Source organism: Bos taurus, chromosome X (assembly GCF_002263795.3).
Source record: "Bos taurus isolate L1 Dominette 01449 registration number 42190680 breed Hereford chromosome X, ARS-UCD2.0, whole genome shotgun sequence".
In the NCBI taxonomy this organism is placed as follows: Eukaryota; Metazoa; Chordata; class Mammalia; order Artiodactyla; family Bovidae; genus Bos; species Bos taurus.
Genome location: NC_037357.1, coordinates 7,977,449 through 8,003,193, shown reverse-complemented (window position 1 = coordinate 8,003,193; position 25,745 = coordinate 7,977,449). Strand labels below are relative to the sequence as shown.

General features: G+C 35.3%; 1 protein-coding gene across 16 annotated transcripts in view; it reads left to right on the top strand.

Annotated features, from left to right (window-relative positions):
• THOC2 (THO complex subunit 2) overlaps nucleotides 1-25,745 on the top strand; it is a 118,534-nt gene that overhangs the window by 79,895 nt on the left and 12,894 nt on the right. For 4 of the 16 annotated variants that reach the window (XM_010821351.4, XM_010821350.4, XM_010821348.4 and 1 more), the window contains exons 16-33: nucleotides 1,291-1,387; nucleotides 2,031-2,124; nucleotides 2,537-2,617; nucleotides 5,481-5,577; nucleotides 6,995-7,112; nucleotides 8,105-8,284; nucleotides 9,356-9,520; nucleotides 13,902-14,177; nucleotides 15,187-15,328; nucleotides 15,988-16,145; nucleotides 17,044-17,172; nucleotides 17,537-17,668; nucleotides 17,758-17,942; nucleotides 18,451-18,629; nucleotides 18,878-18,980; nucleotides 19,651-20,081; nucleotides 20,242-20,300; nucleotides 21,683-21,814. In XM_010821351.4, the coding sequence (XP_010819653.1) occupies nucleotides 1,291-1,387; nucleotides 2,031-2,124; nucleotides 2,537-2,617; nucleotides 5,481-5,577; nucleotides 6,995-7,112; nucleotides 8,105-8,284; nucleotides 9,356-9,520; nucleotides 13,902-14,177; nucleotides 15,187-15,328; nucleotides 15,988-16,145; nucleotides 17,044-17,172; nucleotides 17,537-17,668; nucleotides 17,758-17,942; nucleotides 18,451-18,629; nucleotides 18,878-18,980; nucleotides 19,651-20,081; nucleotides 20,242-20,300; nucleotides 21,683-21,814 (2,758 nt within the window). Of the gene's footprint in view, nucleotides 1-1,290; nucleotides 1,388-2,030; nucleotides 2,125-2,536; nucleotides 2,618-5,480; nucleotides 5,578-6,994; nucleotides 7,113-8,104; nucleotides 8,285-9,355; nucleotides 9,521-13,901; nucleotides 14,178-15,186; nucleotides 15,329-15,987; nucleotides 16,146-17,043; nucleotides 17,173-17,536; nucleotides 17,669-17,757; nucleotides 17,943-18,450; nucleotides 18,630-18,877; nucleotides 18,981-19,650; nucleotides 20,082-20,241; nucleotides 20,301-21,682; nucleotides 21,815-22,182; nucleotides 23,308-25,745 lie in introns of those variants that run through there. The other 12 variants (XM_005227455.5, NM_001206697.1, XM_005227453.5 and 9 more) reach the window with 10 other exon arrangements.

Here is a 25,745-nt window from a genome sequence, read left to right as displayed (position 1 = left end):
AAAAATGGGAAAGAAATGGCTGTTTTTGTCAAGTAGGAGGGCTACCTGAAATAGTAGGGTTAGAAGTAAGGGCAGGTGGTGGTAAGCTTGAAAGTGGAACAGAGTACAGCCAAAGTTTAAAACTGATGAGTCATTCTTTTCTATGGGAAAAAAAGAAACTGGGCATAGAGAATGGGAAAGGGAAGCAGTTGATAAAATAATTTTGATTAATGTATCAGTTTTGTCTTAAGTTTTTAAAGATAATTATAGTTTGTCACTTCCAGAATGGTCACATTCCTTGAACTGTCAACTAAATTCATTATTTGCTTCATTATATTTTCATTCTAGAAAGCTGTCACTTGTTATTTTTTCAAGTTTCTAGATTTATTATGTAATAGTCTTATCAGAAGAGTTTAAGATCCTGTGTAATAATTGTTTTGAATTTGTAAGCATTTCATAGATATAAATTTCCAAAATGTTAGTAAAAGAATACTTAGTAGAGGGTGAATTAAAGAGAAAGGAAAGAGTAGAATTAATTTTTCAGGACTTGATTACTTTGAATATGAAAATCAGAGAACTTCCTGTATCAAGTGCAATCTTGGCTATCACTCTTTTAGGGTCACTAAGACAGATGACATGAGGCATTTCAATGTATTACACCAAATTTGTTATCTTAATCCCTAAACTGATAGTGAGCCCTTCTAAATCTGAAATAATTATTCTCTGTAAGAAGAGTTTTATGTACTTGTAGAGTACGGAGAAGGTAACGGCACCCCACTCCAGTACTCTTGCCTGGAAAGTCCCATGGATGGAGGAGCCTGGTAGGTTCCAGTCCATGGGGTCGCTAGAGTTGGACACGACTGAGCGACTTCACTTTCACTTTTCACTTTCATGCATTGGAGAAGGAAATGGCAACCCACTCCAGTGTTCTTGCCTGGAGAATCCCAGGGACGGGGGAGCCTGGTGGGCTGCCGTCTCTGGGTCGCACAGAGTCAGACACAACTGAAGCGACTTAGCAGCAGCAGCAGCAGAGTACGTTAAGAGTTTTAATGCTTATTAGACTATTACTGTAAAATGAAAATGTGTATATTATAAGTGTTAAGCATTAATACAAAAGTTTAATACCCTCTTGGAGAATGCATAATCAAAATAGCTCAAGTCCTGCAGTAAAGCATATGATGAGGGTGGTGGTTTACATGGATCCATTTTGGATATATGGGAAATAAATTTTTTTTCATGTGTAACAAAGCTACCAACATTACAAGGGAAATTACTTAAGATGATCCCTGACACCTTTTTCTCCTCTTGTAGGCGTCTAACCAAGGAAAATGTGAAGCCTTCTGGAAGACAAATTGGGAAGTTGAGCCACAGCAATCCAACCATTTTGTTTGATTATGTATGTTTTGAGGTTAATATTATTTTCAGGGATTTTCTTTTTGTTGTCTTTAAATTAGCACAAGTGGAAATAGAATGATGTAGCTTAAAAAATGATAGTTTTAGGGGAAAAATCTTTAGCAAATGAACCATTGTATGGTTATTCTAAAAGTAAAATTTAGTATGCTATATACTTAACACATTGATCTACTTTTCTAGTAATATGTGACAATGCTGTTGCTATAAACAGATTCTCTGACATTGTCTCATGTATCACATTTCGAGTTACAAAAACATTAATAAATACATTAATACATTATTTGTTGATTTAGTTTTTAGAAACACTTGAACAGCATTTCATTGCGATTCAGATGTAACACTTTCATATTTAGAATGTGATTTCTAAAACACATTTGACGTCAGTCTAGCCTCTATAATTCCAAAATTCAAGTTTGGATGTCCTGGAATTATTTCCTAATTGGAAAATGTGTCCTAAGAAAATATTTTCTTAGGAAATGATAAAATAGTAGGTTTTATATAATAAAACAATGGAAGGAAACTAATTTTAAGTATTATTTCTTTTGAAAAATAAAAAAGACTAGCCATTATTGAGTTAGCACAGTAAAAGTTCTCTTTTGATTAGTTAATGCCTTTTATTCTTTGTTGCCATCTTCCAGATCTTGTCACAAATACAGAAGTATGATAACTTGATAACACCTGTAGTAGATTCATTGAAATACCTCACTTCGTTGAATTATGACGTCTTGGCCTGTATCCTTTCAAATGAAGTAATTCATAGGTTTTACATTTCATAGGTTGTAGTGGTGAATGTTTTTTTTTTTTCATTCTAAGTTCCTTTCCTAACCATCTGAGGTTGATTCAGATGGCTGATTGGAAGATTGGCCAGTCTGGAGTTTGTGTCTGGGTTGTATATTGGGAAAGATAATGTTAAGATGACCAAAAATCTTTGATATAGTTAGATTCTATCTTGCATGCTACAAGATGGAAAAGAGGCTGCTAAAAAGAAAAGTTGGTACTATAATGAGTGTATTTTTCAATAATTTGTAATAAATTGAAGCTAACAATTAACTTTTTTTCCAAAGGGTGGCATTTTATTGTTCTCTTAGCTAAAAGTCATTGTTAGAGATGTAATGACTTAAAATTTTTTCTTAATTTATGAAAGATTGTATCATTGAAGCTTTAGCTAATCCAGAAAAGGAGAAAATGAAACATGACGACACAACCATCTCAAGTTGGCTTCAGAGTAAGTATTTTTATTTTTCCAAGGATGAAATTTCCATCCGTTGTTAACTGCCGTGCTATGTATTCTGTTACTTATGCTAAGAAGAATCTATTTGTCAAGAGCTTTTGAGACTGTCTAACCACTCAGCTTGTTCTACAGAGGGTTCAAGTCCTCGGTTGTGTAAGGAGGTTCATATGGTATTTATTCCTCTTCTAACTCAAGAGATCAGTATTGGCTGTGATAGAATTTGGAGAAACATTACTTGGGAGATGAAAGTTCCCATCCATTCTATTATTTTAGAAGAATTAATCTTAAGGGAACTATTCTTCCATCTCTCCTTTCTATCCTGAGGTTCCAGTTACCTTAAAAGAACAAAAACTTGGTTGTTTCATAAAAAGCCCTAGCATTGGGTTTTTTCCCCTTGTGCCTTTGATTTCTAGCAGCCATTTACATTTTCTTTCAACCAGTTGTGTCTCTAATAGCTGAATCTTCAGTAACTCTCCATTGCCCTTTGAAGTCTGCAATCTGTACTATATCATACAAGTAAGTTCTTTTGGAATCAGGTCCTCTTTCTATACTAGCCTCATCTTTTGCCCCTCCCTAATATTCTAGTTCACATGGAAAGTGAACTTCTTGCACTTTCCATGGCCCTTTTGCACATATTGTTCCCTCTTCTTGGGGGTACACATCCATGCCCACTCATCTCTTCCAGCACACTTCTGCTTATTCAGTAGATTTCAGGTCACTTTCTTTGGGAAGCTTTCCCTGCTAACAGCTCCCACCCGAAACGTCAGAAGAAAATGTCCCTCTTTGGTACTGTTGTGCAGCTTTTTGTTCATCATAGTTATTTTAGTTGACTTTTCTGTATCTTTCTGTAATGTAAGCTCCTGGAGACCAGGACCTGTGTTTTGTGCATTATCCTTTAGGTGCTCAGCAAATAATTATTGAAAAGGATGCAGATCACTTGACTTCACTAGGGTATCCTCCTCTTGTCTTGACTGGGATTTTCTCCCTACTAATGTGATAAAGACTATTGGCTACATTGGTCTTTTGTTTGCTTCTTGGTCTGGTGATGTTTCCTTGCACCTCCACAACTGGTGGCACATTCCTAGATAAAGTGAGATTTTTTTTGTGACTCAGACTTTTGAGGGGCAAGTGTTTTGTTGATCATTCAAGTCTGAGTTATATGAAAGATTCCGTTGTGTCCTAATTCATGTCACAGGTTGTGGAATCAGGCCTAAATATTTGAATCACTGTTCTACCTCATACCCAACTCTGTGACCCTTAGCTAGTTTCATGACATAACTGTTCCAGAATTTTCCTTATTGATAGGTTTATACTAACTTGAGATGATTATTGCAAAGATTAAATGAGATAATTACATAAAGAGCTTAGTAGTTACTTGGCATATGTATGATCAATGAATATTAGCTATTAGGTTGGTGCAAAAGTAATTGCAGTTGTGCATTGTTGAACTTTGCCATTTGATATTGAAATACATTCTTAAATGTGGTTATACACTTGTATAAAATGTTATATAACATTTTAATGTGCATTTCTCACTTTATTATTTTTTTGCTTATGACTTACTACTTGCTGTTTATTTTATATTTATTTTAGACTAGGGAAATGATGTTAGACAAAAAACAAATTCAAGTGATTTTCTTATTTGAGTTCAAAATGGATTGTAAAGCAGCAGAGACAACTTGCAACATCAACAATGCATTTGGCCCAGGAACTGCTAATGAATGTACAGTGCAGTGGTAGTTCAAGAAGTTTTGAAAAGGAGACAAGAGCCTTGAAGATAAGGAGCACACTGCCGGGCCATCTAGTTGACAGTGACCAACTGAGAGGATTATCAGAGTTGATCCTCTAACAGCTACACAAGAAGTTTCCCAAGAACTCGGTCAACCATTCTGTGGTTGTTTGGCATTTGAAGCAAATTGGAAAGATGAAAAAGCTTGATAGTGGGTGCCTCATGAGCTCACGGCAAATCAAAAAATCATCATTTTGAAGTGTTGTCTTCTCTTTCTCTACATAACAACAAAAACCCATTTCTTGATTGGATTGTGACCTGTGACAAAAAGTGGATTGTGTAAGACAACTGGGGATGACCAGCTCACTGGTTGAACCTAGAAGCTCCAAAGCACTTCCCAAAGCCAAACTTGCACCAAAAAAGGTCATGGTCACTGATTGGTGGTCTGCTGTTGGTCTGATCCACTACAGCTTTCTGAATCCCGGTGAAACCATTGCATCTGAGAATTATGCTCAGCAAATTGATGATGTGCACTGAAAACTGCAGTGCTTGCATCCGGCATTGATCAACAGAAAGGGCCCGGTTTTTCTCCATGACAATGCCTGACTGCATGGCACACAACCAACACTTCAAAAGTTGAATGAATTGGGTTACAAAGTTTCACCTCATCTGCCATGTTCACCTGACCTGTCGCCAGCTGACTACCACTTCTTCAAGCATCTTGACAACTTTTTGCAGGGTAAATGCTTCCATAATCAGCAGGATGCAGAAAATGCTTTCCAGAAGTTCGCCAAATCCTGAAGCATGGATATTTTATGCTTTAGGAATAAACAAACTTATTTCTCATTGGCAAAAATGTGTTGATTGTAGTGGTTCCTATTTTGATTAATAAAGATGTGTTTGAGCCTAGTTATAATGATTTAAAATTTCACTGTCTGAAACCGCAGTTGCTTTTGTACCAACCTTAATATTATTAATTTTAAAATTCTATTCAGTGGCATCAGCAACAGTTTTTCCCAGCTCATTTTGTTTTGGAAATTGAGTTAGTTGAAATGACACTTAATATTGTGCTCTTTGTTTTACGAACTGTTTTTTTTAAAAGCCCTGTTTTTTTTTTTTTTCATATAGGTCTGGCTAGTTTCTGTGGTGCAGTTTTTCGTAAATATCCAATTGATCTTGCTGGTCTTCTTCAGTATGTGGCTAATCAGCTAAAGGCAGGCAAAAGGTATTCATAGCAAATTATATGTAAATGAAATTCAATAATTAATTTGCTTCTGCTGGTATTGGGATATTGAGGTTGCTAGTATCTTGAAAAACTATTTGTTGGTTGTAGACTTGAGAATAATAGTTGTTCACTTATTTACATGGAATTCTTTAATTAAAACAAATTAAAGAAATTATAATTTACATATATAAACAATTTTATAATTTTATAATATTTGGCTATATATGTAACTCATTAAAAAATTCATATTGACTATGCATTAGACTTTTGAATAAATGATTGATATATTTTAAATCCTCTTATGGCAAAACATATTGCACTATTGATTATGCTACTGGGCAGGAATTAGCCTTTACATTGAGCATTTGGTAGGAATGTGTTTATTTTGAAGGTGTATGTACTATCTTTAAAACAACTATTTTTTGAATTTAAACTTTAGAGATAGGTAACATTAATGTATCTTTGGACACTGTCCTCTTTTCTGTATAAACAGTTTTATTATTTTATTCTGGACTAATATCAGTGCTTAGAGTTTGAATTAGAATGTAGATTAAACCCCATCAGCAATAAACTGACTAGACTAAGAATTGAAAAATATTTTCAAAAGCTTTCTGGTAGAAAGCAAACAAATCTGTAAAGCTCTCTGGTGCTTCAAACAAGTATTATCTAAGTAATTCTTGACAGATTGTTTTGGTTTAGGGAAAAATTTAAAAAAGAAAAACAAAACTATGTTAAGGATCTGTTGGCCATTCCCATACATTTCACTCTTCTGTGACTATTTAGGCCAGGAAAATAATCATGTTACTTTAAAATCTCTAGTTCAGTCTTCTGTACTGTGATATAGTTTTTGTGACCATCTAATGGAAAGATTTTATTGGTACTTGTTGCATACTAATTTGCATGAGGGCCCTCTTGTTTTCAAAAACTATGTTTAGAGAAGCAAGGCAAGTTGAGAGAGTAAGCACTTCCTCTCTTGGAAAAACCACCATTCTTCTTTCTAAGAAAAAAGGAGTCTTAGAAAAACCACTGTTCCTTTGTCTGTTAACTTGTATCTTGGGTATGCTTAGGTTTACCTTTCTTTGGAAACACATTTGCATCTATTTTGTAGAAAAGTATGTTTTTACTTCATTACTCAACAAATTAAGGAAGATCTTAGAAGTCATAAGGTGTCATTTTCATCAGTAGTCATAAACTTAGAGAATTCAAATGAATGACTGTTGGCACAGTAATAAATATGCTTAAGGCAGACCTCCAAACTGTCATCTTAGGCTCAAATATTGCAACTTTGAACTTGGATTTCCTTCCTTTTTTCCCTTTCTCCTCTCCCTGCCTCCATTCCTCCTTCTTAGTGTATTAATTACAACTGATTTACATTTGAAGTTTCAACTGTAGACTGTTTCTTATTTTTCCTAAATAGTTTTGACCTGCTTATACTGAAAGAAGTGGTACAAAAAATGGCAGGAATAGAAATTACAGAAGAAATGACAATGGAGCAACTAGAAGCCATGACTGGTGGAGAGCAGCTAAAAGCTGAGGTGAGAGTTGCTCTTTTTGTTTAGTGACTTAAAATTCAAACTGGGTGCATGCTACCTTTTAAATTCACATTAAAAAAAGTACTTGGAAATATACCTCACCAAGGAAATGAAAGACTTATTATGCTGAGAACTATAAAACATTAATAAAGGAAATTGAAGATGATTCAAAGAAATGGAAAGATATTCCATGCTCTTGGATTGGAAGAATTAACATTGTTAAAATGGCCATACTACCCAAAGCAACCTACAGTTAATGTCATCCCTGTCAAAATATCTAGGACTTTTTTTTTTTTTTTTACAGAACTAGAACAGATAATCCTAGAATTTATATGGAACCATAAAAGACCCAGAATTGCCAAAGCAATTTTGAGGGGAAAAAAACAAAGCTGGAGGCATAACCCTCCCAGACTTCAGACAGTACTACAAAGCTACAGTAATAAAAATGTATGCTTGTTCATAATAAAGAATTTAAACATCAAATAAGTACATAAAGCTAAATGTCAAAGCCATACCCTTCTCTTATAATCGTCCCCACCTCCTTTTTAAAAATGGCAATGTTCTAGTTATTTAAACCTTTTTAAAAAGCTGAAACAAAGTATAAAAGATAGTAATACATCTAAAAGGAAATAAATATCAAATCTTCTGTGGTCCTTGATACTCCAGCTGGCATAAATCTGAGCATAGTTACTCTGTTGTTGAATCTGCTCCGAACTGACTAAAGAATAATCCTTTATAAGGAACCACATGGTAGAAAGTGGAAAATATGTAGAAGTTTAAAGACAATTGGCAGTTATCTTTAAGCCAGTGACTAAAGCCAGTGGCAGTAATAGTGTCAATAAAATAAATTTGTCAGGAGAGGGAAGGATTGTAAGGTGTGTGAGATTTTTTATCTTCAGGATTGTAACCAAACCTTTCCTGTTTTCTTTTTTCAAATCAGATGGTATGTGTTATGTACTGGTACGCTAGTAAAATGTATGTCTTCTCTTTTGCAGGGTGGTTATTTTGGCCAGATAAGAAACACGAAAAAATCTTCCCAGAGATTAAAGGATGCACTATTAGACCATGATCTTGCTCTTCCTCTCTGCTTGCTTATGGCTCAGCAGAGGAATGGGGTAATCTTTCAGGAAGGTGGAGAGAAACATTTGAAACTTGTGGGAAAACTCTATGATCAGGCAAGTTAAAGTGGCCTTTGTGTTTCTGTGGGTTTTTAAATCTTGATAATGGAAAATATAGAATGTTATGTAATTTGAAAAATGTCATTTTGCTCATCATATATATTATATATACCATGGTATATATATTTTATATATATATATATAATGGTATATATTATATATGATATATATTATGGCATATGATGTATATATAAAATAGACATTCTAGAAATAGGGACAATTTCTGTGCAAATTATGATATTTAAGAGATGGCTCGAGGGGATATAATAGTATAAGGTTTTCTGTCATTTTTGAAAATTTTATGGTAATAAACTTGTATTTATAATATACACAAGTTTAGAACAAAACCCTAACAAAATGTGAATAATGATAATCATAGATTGTACAATGAACCCTTGATCAGTTTTAAGCTTTAACAACTTTACATGGTGATGTTAATTGTAGCACTCTCTAAGAATGTATTGATGTGTTCCTGGTCAATAACATTCAGGTGACAAAAGACGTAGTAATACGTCTCTAGTCAATAATGCGTTAAGCACCAAAACCTATGGCTAACCTAAAAAATGTGGTTAACTATCACCATATTACAAGGTAATAAAAAAATCACACGTGTTTTATAAAATTTTCTACTTTTAAGGGCCAAGAGAATTGACTTGTATATACATAATATTGTTCTATAAAATTTAGGTAAATATATTTTACCACTAAAAGTGGTGAACTTGAGACCCTGGTCAACTATCAAAACACCTGTGGCGGATTCATGTCGATGTATGGCAAAACCAATACAATATTGTCAAGTAATTAGCCTCCAATTAAAATAAATAAATTTATATTAAAAAAATTCTCAAATTAGTCAACTTTTCAGGACCTGATTGTATTTTTTGTAATATGGTTATATGATTAAGTTTGTGGATTATCTCCAAAGTTCTTTCAAGTAGTAATATTTGAATTCTTACTTGTTAATCAAAATATTGTTAAAAAGAACATCTTAGTCATTTTGGAAAACATTACGTTGGTTTAATAAAATGTTAGCACATTTGTGTTTTTTGTCTTATTTTTTAAATTTAGTGTCATGATACCCTGGTACAGTTTGGTGGGTTTTTAGCATCTAATCTAAGCACAGAAGATTATATAAAGCGAGTGCCTTCAATTGATGTGCTCTGTAATGAATTTCACACACCTCATGATGCAGCATTTTTCCTGTCTAGGCCAATGTATGCACACCATATTTCGGTAAGTATAAGTATTTTTGCTGCCATTTCAAGAATGATTCCACATTACTTCTTAACTGTTTTATTTGTAACTGCGTAGTTTGACATAGGTTATTAGAGAGTTGCTCTTTTGTTAGTATTCAGCTCTGAGCAGTGGTCAATGAACATAACCCTTTTAAAAAGGAAAGTCTTTCTAGTTCTATAATTTTACTGTTACTACACTACCAGTTGTCCAAGTTGATATCTTATAGATCCTCTAGAACTATAGTTTTTAAACATTAGTGCAGATCATCAGGAAATTATTAGAGAACCACCAGGGAAGCATCTTAAAAACTTAACCCCATGTCCATAAATTCTGATTTAGAAATTTGAATGCTACCAGAGAATTTTTGCTTTTTTTTTTTTAAATAAGACTAGATGATTCTGATGCAGATGAATGTGGCATATCATTCTGAGAAATACCCCTAGTGAGTTTCCTTAGTGACAGTTATCCTTGTCAGATAGTTGACTTGCTATTACACATACTGCCTTGGAAGAAAAGACTGAAAGACTTAACCACCCCCAAACATTGTAAATACTCCTGCACTCTCTGTTGTGTAACTTCTAGGAAAGGTATATTCATGGTTCCTGTTTTATTTCTCTCCACCTACATAAAAAACAAATGAAAACAAACAACAACAAAAAGCAAACTAGAGTCCCCCCAAGTAGGTTCTCTCTTTAGTGACTGTACTGAAAGTCAAGTAAGGATGTGGGGTAAGGGGAGAAAGCCCTTCCTCTTCTTGTCTATCTGCCACCTGGACTCTTCCCTTCAAAGCCATTACCTCTAATAGGAATTTACTTTTCCTTTTTCCTCATGGCCATGGTCAGTCCTCTGTTTGGAAACTGTGGTCTTCTCCACTCTGACTAGAGTCTAAGCATGTTCTTCATTTTTGTGTAGGCTTGGATTCTGGCCCTTCTGTTTATCTGTTGTTTTTAAGTCTGTACTATGCAAGGCTTTCATTACATATTTGAGGCAAGATCTTGGTTCCCCTCTCTTTAACTAGGATCCCTTCTTTGTTCCAGTAGGGATACAGGGCTGTATATTAGAGTTTGGCAAAACATGCTGAGAAATTTGGGATCTAACTGATCATTTGATCAACCTATTTAGTTGTAAACCTAGCTATTAGTGTTTACATATCAACTGCTACAGTCTCACACTTAACTTCTAACAACTAACTAAATGTTAATTGATTCAACTATTGCTTGCAATACTGTGCTTTACTCTCTAGAGGGAAAAAGACAATAAGGGAGTAAGATTGGGTTGTTGCTTCTCCTTCAGACTCTTCTCAATCCAGAAAATTTATATTGTCTTTGTGTAGGTATATTTTGTGTTGTTGCTCCACCCCCAGTATATCAGTCTCAGCTATACAACAGAGGACCTGATTTCTTGAGGGACTGAGGTGGTAGAATTGCTTCATCTCAGAAGTTCTGACCTACTGTGTACTATACTGAGAAGTGAACACACTAATCAGTGATATTGAACCCTAGCAAAGAGGAAAACTTGGTTGCTTGATGTTGGCTAAGCATTTCCAGGTCAGAAAATGGAGCAGATCATTCATACCAACAGCTACTTTTTCCATAGTCTGTAGAAAATATTGCTTAAGAGATAAAAATATCTAAACAAAGAAATGTCATTCCCCTCTCAGGGTTGAGAGGAAAACAGTTCAGAACTACAGAGGTGGCTGTACAACCAAGTCAGAGGTAGGCCACATACCACCCCCTGGAAAGGGAATTCCTCGGCAACCTTGGTTGCACAGGATTGGGCAGCCAAGCTTCCCTTGGGATCCTTACTTTGCCTCTTGCAAAAGCCCCTCTTGGAGAACCGCCCCCCCCCCTCTTATAAATACCTATTTTGTTTTTTGGCCATGCTGTGAAGCATGTGGGATCTTTGTTCCCAAACCAGGGACCATACTTGCATGCTCTGTATTGGAAAGGTGAAGTCCCAACCACTGGACTGCCAGAGAAGCCCCTTGAAGAACCTTTGATGAGAGAGTATGAGTATTAGAGGGCAGCTGGGTCCCTTCCATAAAGTGATTACTGGCAGACTCTCCTGGGAATAATTAAGCCAACCAAATACTGCTCAGATTGTTAGAGTGTTAAAGAGTAATTAGAGGTACAGCAGAGACTTCCTGGCAGTCCAGTGGTTAGGGCTCTGCTTGCAGTGCAGGGGGCATGGATTCAGTTGCTGGTTGGGGAACTAAGATCCCATATGCCATGAGGCACAGCCAGAAAAAACAGCAATAACAGTGAGTATCAGTTCTATTCCGTAGGTCTAGTTCCTCAGGTGACTTTGTAGAACTGTTAAACTTATCAATTTGACTGAAGATATGAGCTTGAAGAGGGGTTAAACTGACTTTAGGCAAGGAAGTATTTGTCCTCAACAAATATGAAGTATAGCCATCTTTTCTGATTGAGCCTGTTTTATTTTCAGCTAGATAGGAACCAGGAGGGTGCCTGGCAATAGAAGTCACAGATTCAGAATGAAAGGATTAGGGAGACTGGGGCTACCATATAACACTCTCATGTTGTTATTGTTTATTCACTAAGTCTTGTCTGACTCTTTGCCACCCCTTGGACTGCAGCATGCCAGGGTCCTCTGTCCATGGGATTTCCCAGGCAAGAATACTGGTTTTAATCGTTGAGACCCACCTTGCAACACTGGTCTCAAGGAAAGGCTTTCCCTCTAGTTCATATTCTAAATATGACCAAATCAGGTAGATAAGCTATCTTATGCAGGTAATTTCAGCACTGTTTTATTCTGTTTTGTTAGAACCTCAGCAGATATCATTCTGCACACATAGGTTCATATTAGTTAACTTCAATAGGACTTCAGTAGGATCAAAAATTTTAAAGTCTTTCTTATCACAGCTGCTATTCTCTCAGGTTTCTGGTGTAATTGGGACCTCTCTCCTAAGTAATGTTCTTTTTATTTATAGGTTTGTCATGTGTAGCCTCAGTAGTTATCAGTGTGCTCTCTAAAATGGGGATAACAAGAGATAATTTTTCCCACTTCTAAAATAATTGTATGATTCTCTATTCTGCTTGAGATATCCTGTGAAACAAAGAGCACTTGGTGTGCCTTCAAGCCAATGAGCCTAGAGTATGGCAGCACTCAGTGGGAACAGCAGCCGGATTATAAGGAGCCAAGACTCTGCTTGTCATGATGCAGAATTGGAAGTAGGACCTTTGACTTCTGACCTTCTAGTTCTGGGTTCCATGTTTAGCAAAAACTGAATGATTTAGGTGCTTTTCTAGCATAAAGAAGCAGCTAGTTTTAGATGTCATCTTAGGTTCATCTTCAGGGATGATGCCTAACCCAGACAGTTTTCTGGATGAGAGCTCTTTCGTCTTAAACTGAAGGACATGAGACAGTAGCAACAACTCTACTTTGTATTGTTTTCTTTTTTATGCTTGGCATATATTTTATGAACTATTGATAATATGTGGTCCCTTCTGTTGTACTAACAGATTCTTTTTTTCATACAATTAATCCCGACTCTCCCCCAAACCAATCAAGCCAAAAAGTAAGCTTTAGGAAGTCAGTTCCCATATGCTTTAAACTTCAGTATACCGTAGTCATTCAGAGAAAATCTTATTTGGCTTAGCAATAGGATTACCCGTAGGTCCTTGTTTGCCCAAGACTTTCCCAGTTTCAGCACTACAGTCTTGCATCCTTGGAAACCTCTCAATCACAGGGAGATCTGGACAGTTGGTTCTCCTACTTAGCAGTCTTATGGTAATGTTCTCATAACCTTTCTTTGTGTTAATCCAGCTTCTTAATTGACAGATCATAACAGATGACAGGGGCTACATGTAGTGATAAAACATTCTGTCTTGGTTTGCTGTCCTGCTTAGTTCCTAGTGTTAAGACCATCTACTTGGTTCCCTTGAATATTTCAAAAGCAGGAGTGGAAACCCCACCTGTTCAGTCCTTGATGCAGCAGCAAGAGTATAGTGGAGGAAATGGTCAAGGGGCTCACATACCCTATTCACTTACTCAGCAGGAACTTGTGCAATAGGAATCTTCTGAAAAGCTCCTAGTAAGATCATAGGACTAAATATTGAAACAGCTTCCAGGGATGATTTATCTTTAATGTTGTTGGTAAGAAATTAGATTTCCTGCAACATTTTTGATTGGTTATTTTCTGATTCTTGAAAAGGGGACCTAGGTTTTTTTTTTGGTAACTTTTTATTTTTTACTGGAGTATGGCCAGTTAACAATGTTGTGATAGTTTCAGGTGGACAGTGAAGGGACTCAGCCATAGATATATATGTGTATCCATTCAAGGGAACCTAGGTTTTTATACTATGAAAGTCATTGGTATAAATATTGTATGTATGTGTTTTTACTTTTTTATTTCCAGTCAAAGTATGACGAACTTAAAAAATCAGAGAAGGGAAGTAAACAGCAGCATAAAGTTCATAAGTACATCACATCATGTGAAATGGTGATGGCTCCTGTTCATGAAGCAGTGGTTTCCTTACACGTTTCCAAAGTCTGGGATGACATCAGTCCTCAATTCTATGCTACATTCTGGTCATTGACAATGTATGACCTTGCAGTTCCACATACCAGCTATGAACGGGAAGTCAATAAACTTAAAATCCAGATGAAAGCAATTGATGACAATCAGGAAATGGTAGGTTTTTGTTCTAGTAGCTCAAGAAAAATAACTTCATGGTATTAATTCAACATTTTCTGTATCTTGGAATTATAGTAGCTCAGGTTTCTATCTTGTTATTTTATAATGTTTTTCTAAGTGGGTTTAGAAATGATCTCTCCATGAGTGGGGGCAGGGGCTTGGTGAGTGCATGGAGGTTATGATCAATCATAAGGTATTCAAGTTTGCGTTTCTACTGAATGCTGTGCTAGCAACTTAAAATGGTCTGTGTTACTAATTGCATGAAGAATGGGAATTCCCCAGAGGAGAATTCTTTAGGAGAAAACTTTATTGAAGAGGTGAGTCTTAAACTGAATAGGCCTTGAAGATAGGTTAGATTTAGAAATATGGAGGCAAATTGGCGACTCTAGAGCTTCAGCGAAGGTATGAAGTAATCTAAGGTTTAAAGAGACCATTTGTACTATAGTGATAAATTTGAATGATTAGGATGGTGCCCAGTGCTGTAGAGCAATGAAAGTTAGAAAGGAAGGCTTGATCAAATTCAGAGCTATTTTAGATTCCTGAGCAGGGAAGCAATAATGGTAAAAATGGTACTTTAGAAAGCTTGCTCATAACAGTGGTATGAAGGATTCATTTGGTAGGCCAAGGGATTGGCATGGGGCAGTAGACCACCTAGGTGGCTTTTGGGTAATTCATTATGAGGTACTGAGAGCATAGACTATGATGGAGGTAGTGGGAATGCAAGGGACTTGTAAGCAATTAGAATGTTGAAACAGAGAAGGAGGGATCCAAGATGACTCTATGCCTCAGACTAAAAGTACCCCTGTTGAGAAGGTAGCCTATTTTGGTAGGGTACAAAGACTGACTTTATTGATTGGAGGTGAAAGCACATCCAAGTGGACTCCTAAACATCCCTGTTGAAGTAATTAGTATAAAACACTGGCATTTATCTCCTTACATTTTTTAATTAAAAGAAGGAGAAGTAATGTGCCTATAGTTAGAAAAGTATCTAACTTATACTTTGTAGCCTCCAAATAAAAAGAAAAAAGAGAAGGAGCGATGTACTGCCCTTCAGGACAAGCTTCTTGAAGAAGAAAAGAAACAGATGGAACATGTACAGCGAGTTCTGCAGAGACTGAAACTGGAAAAGGACAACTGGCTTTTAGCAAGTAAGTTGTTGGAATTGTTACATTTCTGCCACTTAACATTAAAAAAGCAGAGGTTTATAACTTTGGAGGTACTGAAGTGTATTATGTTTGTATTTCAACTCAGTGTTCACTATCCCATTGTTTGGTTTAGTTGCTAAGTTGTCTCTGACTCTGCGAACCCATGGACTGTAGCCCACCATGCTCTTCTGTCCATGGGAATCTCCAGGCAAGAACACTGAGTGGGTTGCCATTTTCTTCTCCAGGGGATCTTCCTGACCCAGGGATCAAATTCGAGTCTCCTGCATTGCAGACAGATTCCTTACCAACTGAGCTACAAGGGAAGCCCATCCCATTCTTTGGTTATTCATTAATGCAGAGTTGACTTCACATGTTCACTGAAAGAACAGATTTAGTTTGTGATGAAATTAATTGACCATATTGGCAGCTTATCATTCAATTCGTATGTATAAAATCTTATTTCTGGAGAAATTATAGGTAGAAAAATGTCCACAGAGTGAAAATGAAAGTCTTATCCCAGGCATGACCTTTTGGTTACAAACTATAAATAGTTTGTGGTTTTATAGCATTCTCTACACTAAAGTTAATGTTGTCATGTTTAGTGACCTTGAGGCACTTGAGGAAGAAGTTTACCACTTAATATATTCTTCCCTTATTTTTAGAATCTACCAAAAATGAGACCATCACAAAATTTCTACAGCTGTGTATATTTCCTCGATGTATTTTTTCAGCAATTGATGCTGTTTACTGTGCTCGTTTTGTTGAATTGGTACATCAACAGAAAACTCCAAATTTTTCCACACTTCTTTGCTATGATCGAGTAAGTTCTTTTTATTGCAACCTTTAAAAAAAGTCTCACACAAAGATAGCTAAACATTATAATCTGTGGAGGTATTATTTGTGTGTAGTTAAAAGTATGAGCTCAAGAGCCAAGTGCCTGAACTTGAATCCTAGCTCTGCTCCTTTCTAGCTCTATGATCTTTGGCAAGTTTTTTAATCTCTCTGTGCCTCAGTTTTCTATCTGTAAAACGGGATAATAGTACCTGATTCATAAGATTGTTGTGAGGATTAAATGAGTCATTACACACAAAAGCACTTTGATTAGTGCCTGGTATATATAATAAGCACCCCCTTGTTAATCCATTAACTCTACATTTGAGTTTATGCATTCTTAACCTTCACCCCCTCAAAAAACAACAAAACAGCTTACACTTTTGCACATATATAAAAGCCGGGACACTTTTTAGTATGGTCACATTCACAGATTTTTGCATCTGGCTTTTTTCTTAATAATAAATTACTGCATTTTATGGTTTAAAAATCTGATTTATGTTACAGCCTCTTAGCTGCCTATTTCTAGTTTCTGTCAGCCTCGCTTCTGCTTAACCCTGCTTAACTGCTCCCTGTAACCCCATTAATATCTATGGCTAAGTCTGTTAAAAAGTTATGATGTAATAACAATGATATTTTTTTTCTTTTGTCATTGTAAATCAGCTTTCTTCATAAAAGTGGGTTTTTGTTGTTGTTGTTATTGTTGCTTTATAAATGTACTATTTTTTCACAAAAGCCAAAATCTTTAAAGGTCTTGGAATTGTGATAAGAGGGGATGATGCATTTAGACTAAACCTACCTGTTTAGTTTATTATGATTGGTATTACATGGTCTTTTAATATTTTGAACTTGATCTGTCTTCACATTTCACACATTGTTTTCTGTAGGTTTTCTCTGATATAATTTACACAGTCGCAAGCTGTACTGAAAATGAAGCTAGTCGATATGGGAGATTCCTTTGCTGCATGTTAGAGACTGTGACCAGGTGGCACAGTGATAGAGCCACATATGAAAAGGTATGAGAAACAAAGACTATTAAATTGTACCCATTTACCATGTGTATAATGACCACTTCCAGTAAGTTCTGGGTTGTTTGCTTTTAAAAGGGAAGCTGAGTTCAAGATACAGTTGTAAAACAATGTTTAAAATTTAAGCACAGTTCATTCATTATTAAAAAGTGCTATATTTTTATCCTATCTCAAACTAATATTTCAAGTTAATGTCACTGAATCAACAATCTTTCTGTGAAAACTACCTATAATTTAGATACACGTCATATTTTCCCATGGAATCATTAATCTAGTCTACTTCAGTTTCAGCTTCTGCTGTTTTGGAGGACAGAATCTTTCTTTAAAAGTGACAGCCTATTTTCTCCCTTAGGAATGTGGAAATTATCCAGGATTCCTTACTATATTACGAGCAACTGGATTTGATGGTGGAAATAAAGCTGATCAATTAGACTATGAAAATTTTCGACATGTTGTACACAAATGGCATTACAAACTAACCAAGGTAAGAAAAAATGTGTACTTCTCAAAGGTGTTTTTTCCTCTTTCATCCTGACGCTTTTATAACAACAGATCTTAAAATGTTTGTTGTAGGCCTCGGTACATTGCCTTGAAACAGGCGAATATACTCACATCAGGAATATCTTGATTGTGCTAACAAAAATACTTCCTTGGTACCCAAAAGTTTTGAATCTGGGTCAGGCATTGGAAAGAAGAGTGCATAAAATCTGCCAAGAGGAAAAAGAGAAGAGGCCAGATCTATATGCATTGGCTATGGGGTAACAGAATTATACTTTAATGTGATTTATGAGACTAGATTACAGAAGGATTCTGAAGACTCTAAAATGTTTTACAGTGTTGAAGTTTATCTTCTGCCTTACTTCAGGAGATTATGGGAGATTATGCGATCATGTTCCCACAGGCTGGTGAGAGTTGTCACTTCTGATTACTAGCTTCCGGTCTGTACTGGATGATAGTTTCAAAAGTCATACATAACATATTTTGGCTTGAAGGAAATGCAGTTTTATCATTAGTTGAATTATCAGATCTTCAGTAGTGGAAAAAAGGCATTTTAGTTGAAGGATTAGTTTACATTGAGGTTTTTATTTTTAAGAAAGCATCTAGGCTCTCCATAAAGACCTTTAGGAACTTACTGAAAGTTAATATTATTTTATTCTTTGGAACCAAGTATCAGAGTGAATAACTTGCTAATTTTATTCTTTTAAACCCCATGTTTGTGCCTTTTGATTTGTATTTGTATATTTAAACACTTTGTGCGACTTTCAGCTACTCTGGGCAGTTGAAAAGTAGAAAGTCATACATGATACCTGAAAATGAGTTTCATCACAAAGACCCCCCTCCGAGGAATGCAGTTGCCAGTGTACAAAATGGGCCTGGTGGTGGGCCTTCTTCATCGTCGATCGGAAGTGTATCTAAGTCAGACGAAAGCAGTACCGAGGACACTGGTATGCTTATTATTTGTATGAATTTATAAGTAATACATTTTGCTCCAGGAAACTGATATGTTTTGTATCCCATGACAAGTAAAATGCTGGCTTAGTGTTACTTTTTTGTTTCCTGAGTAGGAGTATGTTACTGCCAAGAAGTGATCATTCCTTTGTTTCTTTCTATCTAGTCTTTAATCATTTTGCTGTGAAATTGTAACTTATTTACATCTTGGGGCTTGTCAAATAAAGCTTTACCTTTATTTCAGATAAATCAAGGGAGAGATCTCAGTGTGGTGTGAAAGCTGTTAATAAAGCTTCTAGTGCCACACCAAAAGGGAATTCAAGTAATGGAAATAGTGGCTCTAACAGGTAGGAACACTGTGTTCTGGACCAAAATTCTGAATTCTTATATGATTAACCAACCTCACTAGACATGAATGAAAGAGGATGATAGTTGAATACTATTAAACTCATTTATGTTGAACTTAAAAATTTTCTATATACTGCTATTTGATGATATGCTTACCTTCCTCACATTTTTTATAATGTTGAAACTGCCTTTGTTTCCTCTACTGGAATATGCAGGGGAATGTATGTGTTGAAGTTGAAAAAATTTTCTTATGATTGGGTGTTTGCTGTGGACAGTCTAGGTAAGAATAATTAATATGAGAGAAGCATACACTGATTTAGACCAATGATCCATCCAACTAAGTGATCCAGTTCCTGATCATAGCACCCTGGGTTGTCTTATGGGATAGTTTTTGTTACTTTTAATTCTCAAAGGTTATGAACATATACAAAAAGGCCCAGCATCACTTTAATTACTCTTTCTTAATCTACTGTTTGTGAATTTGGTTATTATTTATTGGATAAAGAAGTACTTCCCTTTTGTCTTAAAGTTGTCCTTTAGTTTTCAAAGGGTTACTCTTAGTTCTGAAATTTTTGAAGTTAGTAAAAAAAAAAAAAAAGGCTTTATGATTTATAACTGAATATATTTTATGGCCATTTTGTCTTAAAATCTCATGTTTTCCTTCTTAAGCAGCAAAACTGTTAAAGAAAACGACAAAGAAAAAGGAAAAGAGAAAGAAAAAGAGAAAAAAGAAAAGACTCCAGCTACTACTCCAGAGGCCCGAGTACTTGGTAAAGATGGTAAAGAAAAACCAAAGGAAGAACGGCCAAATAAAGATGAAAAAGCAAGAGAGACAAAGGAAAGAACACCTAAATCTGACAAAGAGAAAGAAAAATTCAAGAAGGAAGAAAAAGCTAAAGATGAGAAATTCAAGACCACTGTCCCGAATGTAGAATCAAAGTCAACTCAAGAAAAGGAAAGAGAGAAGGAGCCATCCAGAGAACGAGATATAGCAAAGGAAATGAAATCAAAGGAAAATGTTAAAGGAGGAGAGAAAACACCAGTTTCTGGGTCCTTGAAATCACCTGTTCCCCGATCAGATATTACAGAGCCTGAAAGGGGCAAGTTTAAGTTTGTCTTTCTTTTTACTTGTTTACCTTTGGTGTAATTTAAAGGGAGAAACTAATACTTAAGAATCTTAGAAGTTGGTGTGTTTTTTTTAAGTGTTTGGGAAAAGTGGAAACATACCTTAATTGTGACTATTTCTTTTCATCCCAACAGAACAGAAACGTCGCAAAATTGATACCCATCCTTCTCCATCACATTCCTCAACAGTAAAGGTTAGTATAGCCTGAGGAAGGCAGCGTCCATGTTAGGCTCACCTGTTTGGAATACATGTCCTGACTTCCTTCAAGTCTTGTGCCAAGTATTCACTGGAGCCACTGGAGGTTTTATATTGCATTAGAAAATGATTTTTTTTTACATATTGACGGACTGATATTTTTTCCTATCAAGTATTTTTCTTATAAGAATATTAAAACTTCAAGGACCTAGCACTAATTTTGTAGTGTTTCAAAGTGCAAGAGAAATTTTTCCCAGAAGTGCCTCACTGCTTTAAGCAGTCTTTTTTTGGAGTGCAATGGTAGCTACAAGCAAATGAATCTTTGCAGCAGAATGAAGCCTATTTTCCGGCATAAATATTGAAGAATATATATCACTGAAGACTTCCTGGATGATACAAGATAAACAAGATACCTCTGAATTCATCAAGCTTCTTGATGAGCATCATACCGATGTGTGCCTTCTAAGAAGGAGTCTTGAAAGGAGTTCCATTTTAAAGTCTCCTTGGTGATCAGTTCTCCTGTAGTTGTGTATATTCAGTGAGCATGCAGCTTCTGTTGTATCTTCCCTTGGAGGTTTGTTTATACCCATTGGGTTCCCAACAAGTTGAACCTTGCAGATGTGGCATCCAGTCCTACCACCCAGCAAAGAGAAACCCCAGGCATTCAACTGCAGCACAAAATCGTGGGTGTAGCCTTCTTGAAGACTCAGGGTAGCCATTCCTTGCTCCATATTTAATTTTAATTCTAAAGTCATCTAATTTCATGGAATCTTTGAATTTGCAGTACGTTGAACTTTTAAACCTGTAAGTTAACTAATTCTTCATCAAGAGCACTGTGGTTGAATACCGTAATTTCATTTTCTTTTTTTTTTTAACGTCTTTTTTTTTTTTTTTTTTTTTTTGTGGGAGGTATGAGATTTACAATTAGAGGCACTTTGCAAAAAGAAAAGAGTTAATTACTCTTTTATAGAATATATTTTGTTTTCTTGTTAATGTAATGCCACTGAGTTTTCTGCCTAGAATAAAATTTGTGTATGTTTATGATAGAGTCACAAGTAAAGATTGAAACCTCTCTATTAAAGAAAAACTATGAAAATATAAGACAATGTTGTGATCTCCACTATCTTAAACTTTTTTATGGGGAAAAAATATTTTGCTTTCTTAAGCTTAATGTTACCTGTAGCTTAAATACAGTATTATGAAAAAATGTGGCATTGACATTTATTTTTAAATTCTGAGCAGAGAAAGATTTTTATTTGTTACAATGAGTACATATAATTGAGTTTTTTTTAAACATTACAATTCCATTACATAGTTTTTTTTTAACTGTTGATATTCATATAATAATGACATCACGAGATTTATCCTCACAAGAAGTAGATGGTTTATTTCCAGGTTACAGCCATACTTCCCAAAGTTCCTCTGGGTTCTGAGAACTATGCCAGCTCACCTGTCATCTCCATTCATTTTCTACAGGACAGTCTCATCGAACTCAAGGAGTCTTCAGCAAAGGTTTGAGTCTTTTAAAATCATCATGCCTAAGTAAAACAAAGAAAAATTCGTTACTTCATTTGTTTAGTATACCCTCACTCTAATAAATTCAGTAAGCTAGTGGAATAACCTTTAAAAATACCTATCACAAACTGAAACAGTGGATGACAATGGGGATGATCCCTTTAAGTGAAATTGTTACAAAATGTATGTAATGTGGCAACCTTTCTATAATCTCTCCTTGCTTGCTGTTAATGCCTTATCCTTTTATGCTTCAAAATCTGAAAATAAGTTTAAGATAATGCGGAGGGAGTTGGTTTTTTTAAGGGGGAGTAGGCTTATTTAATTTCTCAAAACAAATCTGTCAGACTGTTTTCTAATTTTTTTAGATAACCCAGAAGACCAAAAGATATATCTGATGCATTCACATAACTCTTCTAAAAACCGAGCCCATCTCAACCCATAAACGTCAACCCATTTTATGTCACTTCTGCCGAGCTACCTTTTTGGTAGTTGTGGCATATTATCAAAAAATATGGTTAATGTAAGCTAATCATTCTCTTGGAGGGGAATATTCAACTCAATGGTTGTGTTTACATGTCAGTATTAATTCTTGCCTATTCTTGAATATTCTGCTACTAAAAATAATGTGCAGTTTGTGTATCTTATTACAGAATTCATTCATTTCATGATTATAGTTGAATTGTCCAATGTTCATGTTATTTTGTCTTTATTATTATAAAATTTGTACCCTGTTTCACTTTGGTTTTCTACTTTGCCTCCTCTTATATCTGCTAAGTATGATTCCTTACTGGTGGACCAGTAAAAAAAATTATATCTTGGGAACAAAGCCAGTTGACAGTACTAACCACTTTTAGAACTATAGCTTTAAATTGAAATGTCTGTGGATATTGGGCAAGTAAGCACTAATTTTTAACAGCTTAGATTAGCCAATATGCCTGTCCTGAAATTGTAGCATTGTTTTTAGAATATACTGTATTAATCAAATGTGAATGGTTTCTTTTAAAGTAAAAATTTTGCTATATCGATTATGTATTCCAGTATAGTAGATTTTTATAACCAGAGTGGGATTGTGTATGTATGTCAGTCTTAACCGTCAGTGGCTTGTGTGGGCTGTTTTAAATTCATGGGTTTACAATGTTACCTTGTGAATATTTCCTGGAACATATTTTGAAGCAGTTGGAAACCTGCTGTTACACTTAACTGGATTTTTAAATCAATGATGAAGATTATGGTTCCTTGCATTTTGTGAAAGCCTTTTGAAAATAAAACATATGAGATAAGCATATGTTATCTCATTTCATACTCATCATAGATGTTGTGAGGCAGGAAGGGCAAGTAGCAGTGTCTTTTTTTAACAAATAACAGCCTAAAGTTTCTGATCTTTTCCCAGTGGCATATAACTTGTTAGTACCAGAACTTGTACTAAAATTAAGGTTCCTCAAGTATTCTTACCACCATGAAAATAAAGTTGCAAAAAAATAGTTCTTTGATTCCTAGCACCCATATTTCAATAGTAGTTGAAAGCGTTCTTAACTTCTTTTGTGTGTTTGTCTTATTTTTTAAATTATAGTGATTCAAGGGTGATCCTGTTCCCCTTAAAAAAAAGATAGTGATTTTGTGGGCATTTAAAACTCATAGATTTATTCCATATTCAGTTGGAACATTTAGAAATGGCATATGAATATACTTGTAAAAATTGTGACTCATACATACCACTTTTCAGATCCTTAGTGCCTGACAGTATGATTAGATGTTCAGTAAATATTTAAAATGAACTTCTATGCCTTTGGACATATTAAAGCATCCAAAGTTCACTAGTCTGAATGGTAGTTGATGTTGCTTTTTGTGTGTCTAGGAAAGTTTACTAGCATATAAATGTCTTAGAAAATTTTTTTTTCTGGATTTTGAGTGCTTTCTAATATGAATGATCTATAAATAAACTCACTGTTTCTGTGGTAGCTTTTACTTTATAGAGGATTTGAAAGGTGTGTGTCTATATTTTCAGGTCACTTTGTTATTGTACATGTACAAATGTTGCCCTGCTTTAGTTTCATCTTTTAGTTATACTTTGTCCAGGGTCCTCTTTTTTTAAAAAATTAAATAGTTGCTATTTTCATTTTTCAATCCATAGTGAAAGTAATACATGGACCTGGCTTTTCAAGATGAATTAGTATCCAAATCTTTTCTGTCAGTTCACCTTCTACCCCCAGTTTCCAGTTGGCATGTTTCTAGTTTTGGTCCATTGTGTTTTTATTTAGCAATCTTAGCACTTACATTGGATAAAGTATGCATAGCAGGCTCCTTTAAACCAAGCTTCTCTGTAATTTCAGAGTGGAGCAGTAACCCCCCTCAAAAAATAAACTTCAGCTTTTAATTCTGTTCATCATCTTAAAACAAGGGTCTGCAACCAAACCTGAGCCTACATGTCAGGCCATCGTCATATGTATTGAGTACTCACTGTGTGTCCAGGGCACTGGGAAGTATGTCAAAGTAGAAAAAGGGAAATTAGCTTCCCTGCTGTCCTGTAAACTGTGTTATGGACAAAAGTAAATGACATGATATTAATTAGGAATACATGCCACCAAAAAGGCTAATATAAAATAAGAGTTCACTGGACAGTGATTTGTGGAGTTGAGGGCATGTTGAAGTGCTGATGGCTTTTGAAGTCAAAGTAGTTTAAGAGATTAAGATAAAAATGAACACCTGTTCCAGTGAAGAGACCTGCTGGGAAGTACAGGGTGTTAGGGAGCAGCAGCAGCCACAGCCTAGAGTACATTGGATTACTCCATAGTAGAATAGAATTGTGCAAAGCTTGTGAAGAGCTTGGACTGCTCAAGCTAAGGAATATGCATTTTATTCTGTAGGCAATGAGAGACTGTTTTTGTAGAAAAGAGTATTGTCATCACAACTATTCTTAGAAGGATAGAAAGAAGGAATAGAACTGGTACATTTCTAAACTAAGAGTTTCTAGGTTTCCCAATTCCTTGCAATACAGAATTCAAGTTAGGTACATTTCATTCTTGTGGAGGAGTGTGCGTGTGTGCATGCCTGCGTGCACACATGTGTGCATGCGTGCACATACTTACTTATAATCACAAACAGAAATTTTACTGGAAGAACTAAGCAGTACTACACTAAGAGTATTGCAATAACATTGCTTTCTTTGTCTTGTCAGTTTCATGAGTAATATTGACTTAAGGTGTGAATAAACTCCTCAGTTAGAAAATCTTAGTGTCATTTAGGGCACGTACCTGGCAAGAGTACCTTTTGGACAAGCACTTTTATGATTGTTTCTCATTCTCTTGCTCTTTGTTATTAATAAACATTTTGTCTATTTCAGTTGATCATCAACTTTTATACATTGAATTTTTAAAGAATCTACTTATGCATTGCTATCGCAGTATTTCTGAGCAAATTGAATTGAAAATATTTGGTGGTGTTAAAAAACAAGTGTTAATTCTCAAACTGTTGGCCGTCTTTTTTTGTGTATTCCTTTGAATACCAAAGGATTTGTTTGTGTAAAAATATCTGACTTTTGACTCACTGTTCTTTTCATTCTCAAGGTATATCTAGAATTGTGTAGTTATGTAATGAGTTATGTTCAGTACCCTGCCTAATAATTTTTAATGTCTTAAGTTAAATGTAAGCTTATAGCACAGTTATAAATGCTACAAGGTTAGGTGTCTGATTATTTCCTTAATATTTTCTTTTTTAATAGATTTCCATATTTACAACTTGTATAAGTAAGATTACCTCTTCTTTAGAATTAACACATCCTTGATCTTTGGCTATTTTATGGCCTATGGGCCTTTCACTGGAGAAAGAATAGGCAAAAGAGAACATTGGTTCATTATTTTTCAGTCTGTTTCATCAACCTCAATGGACAATATGGCTTTCTGAGCTTTTTAGAGCCAGTAAGACAAGTTTT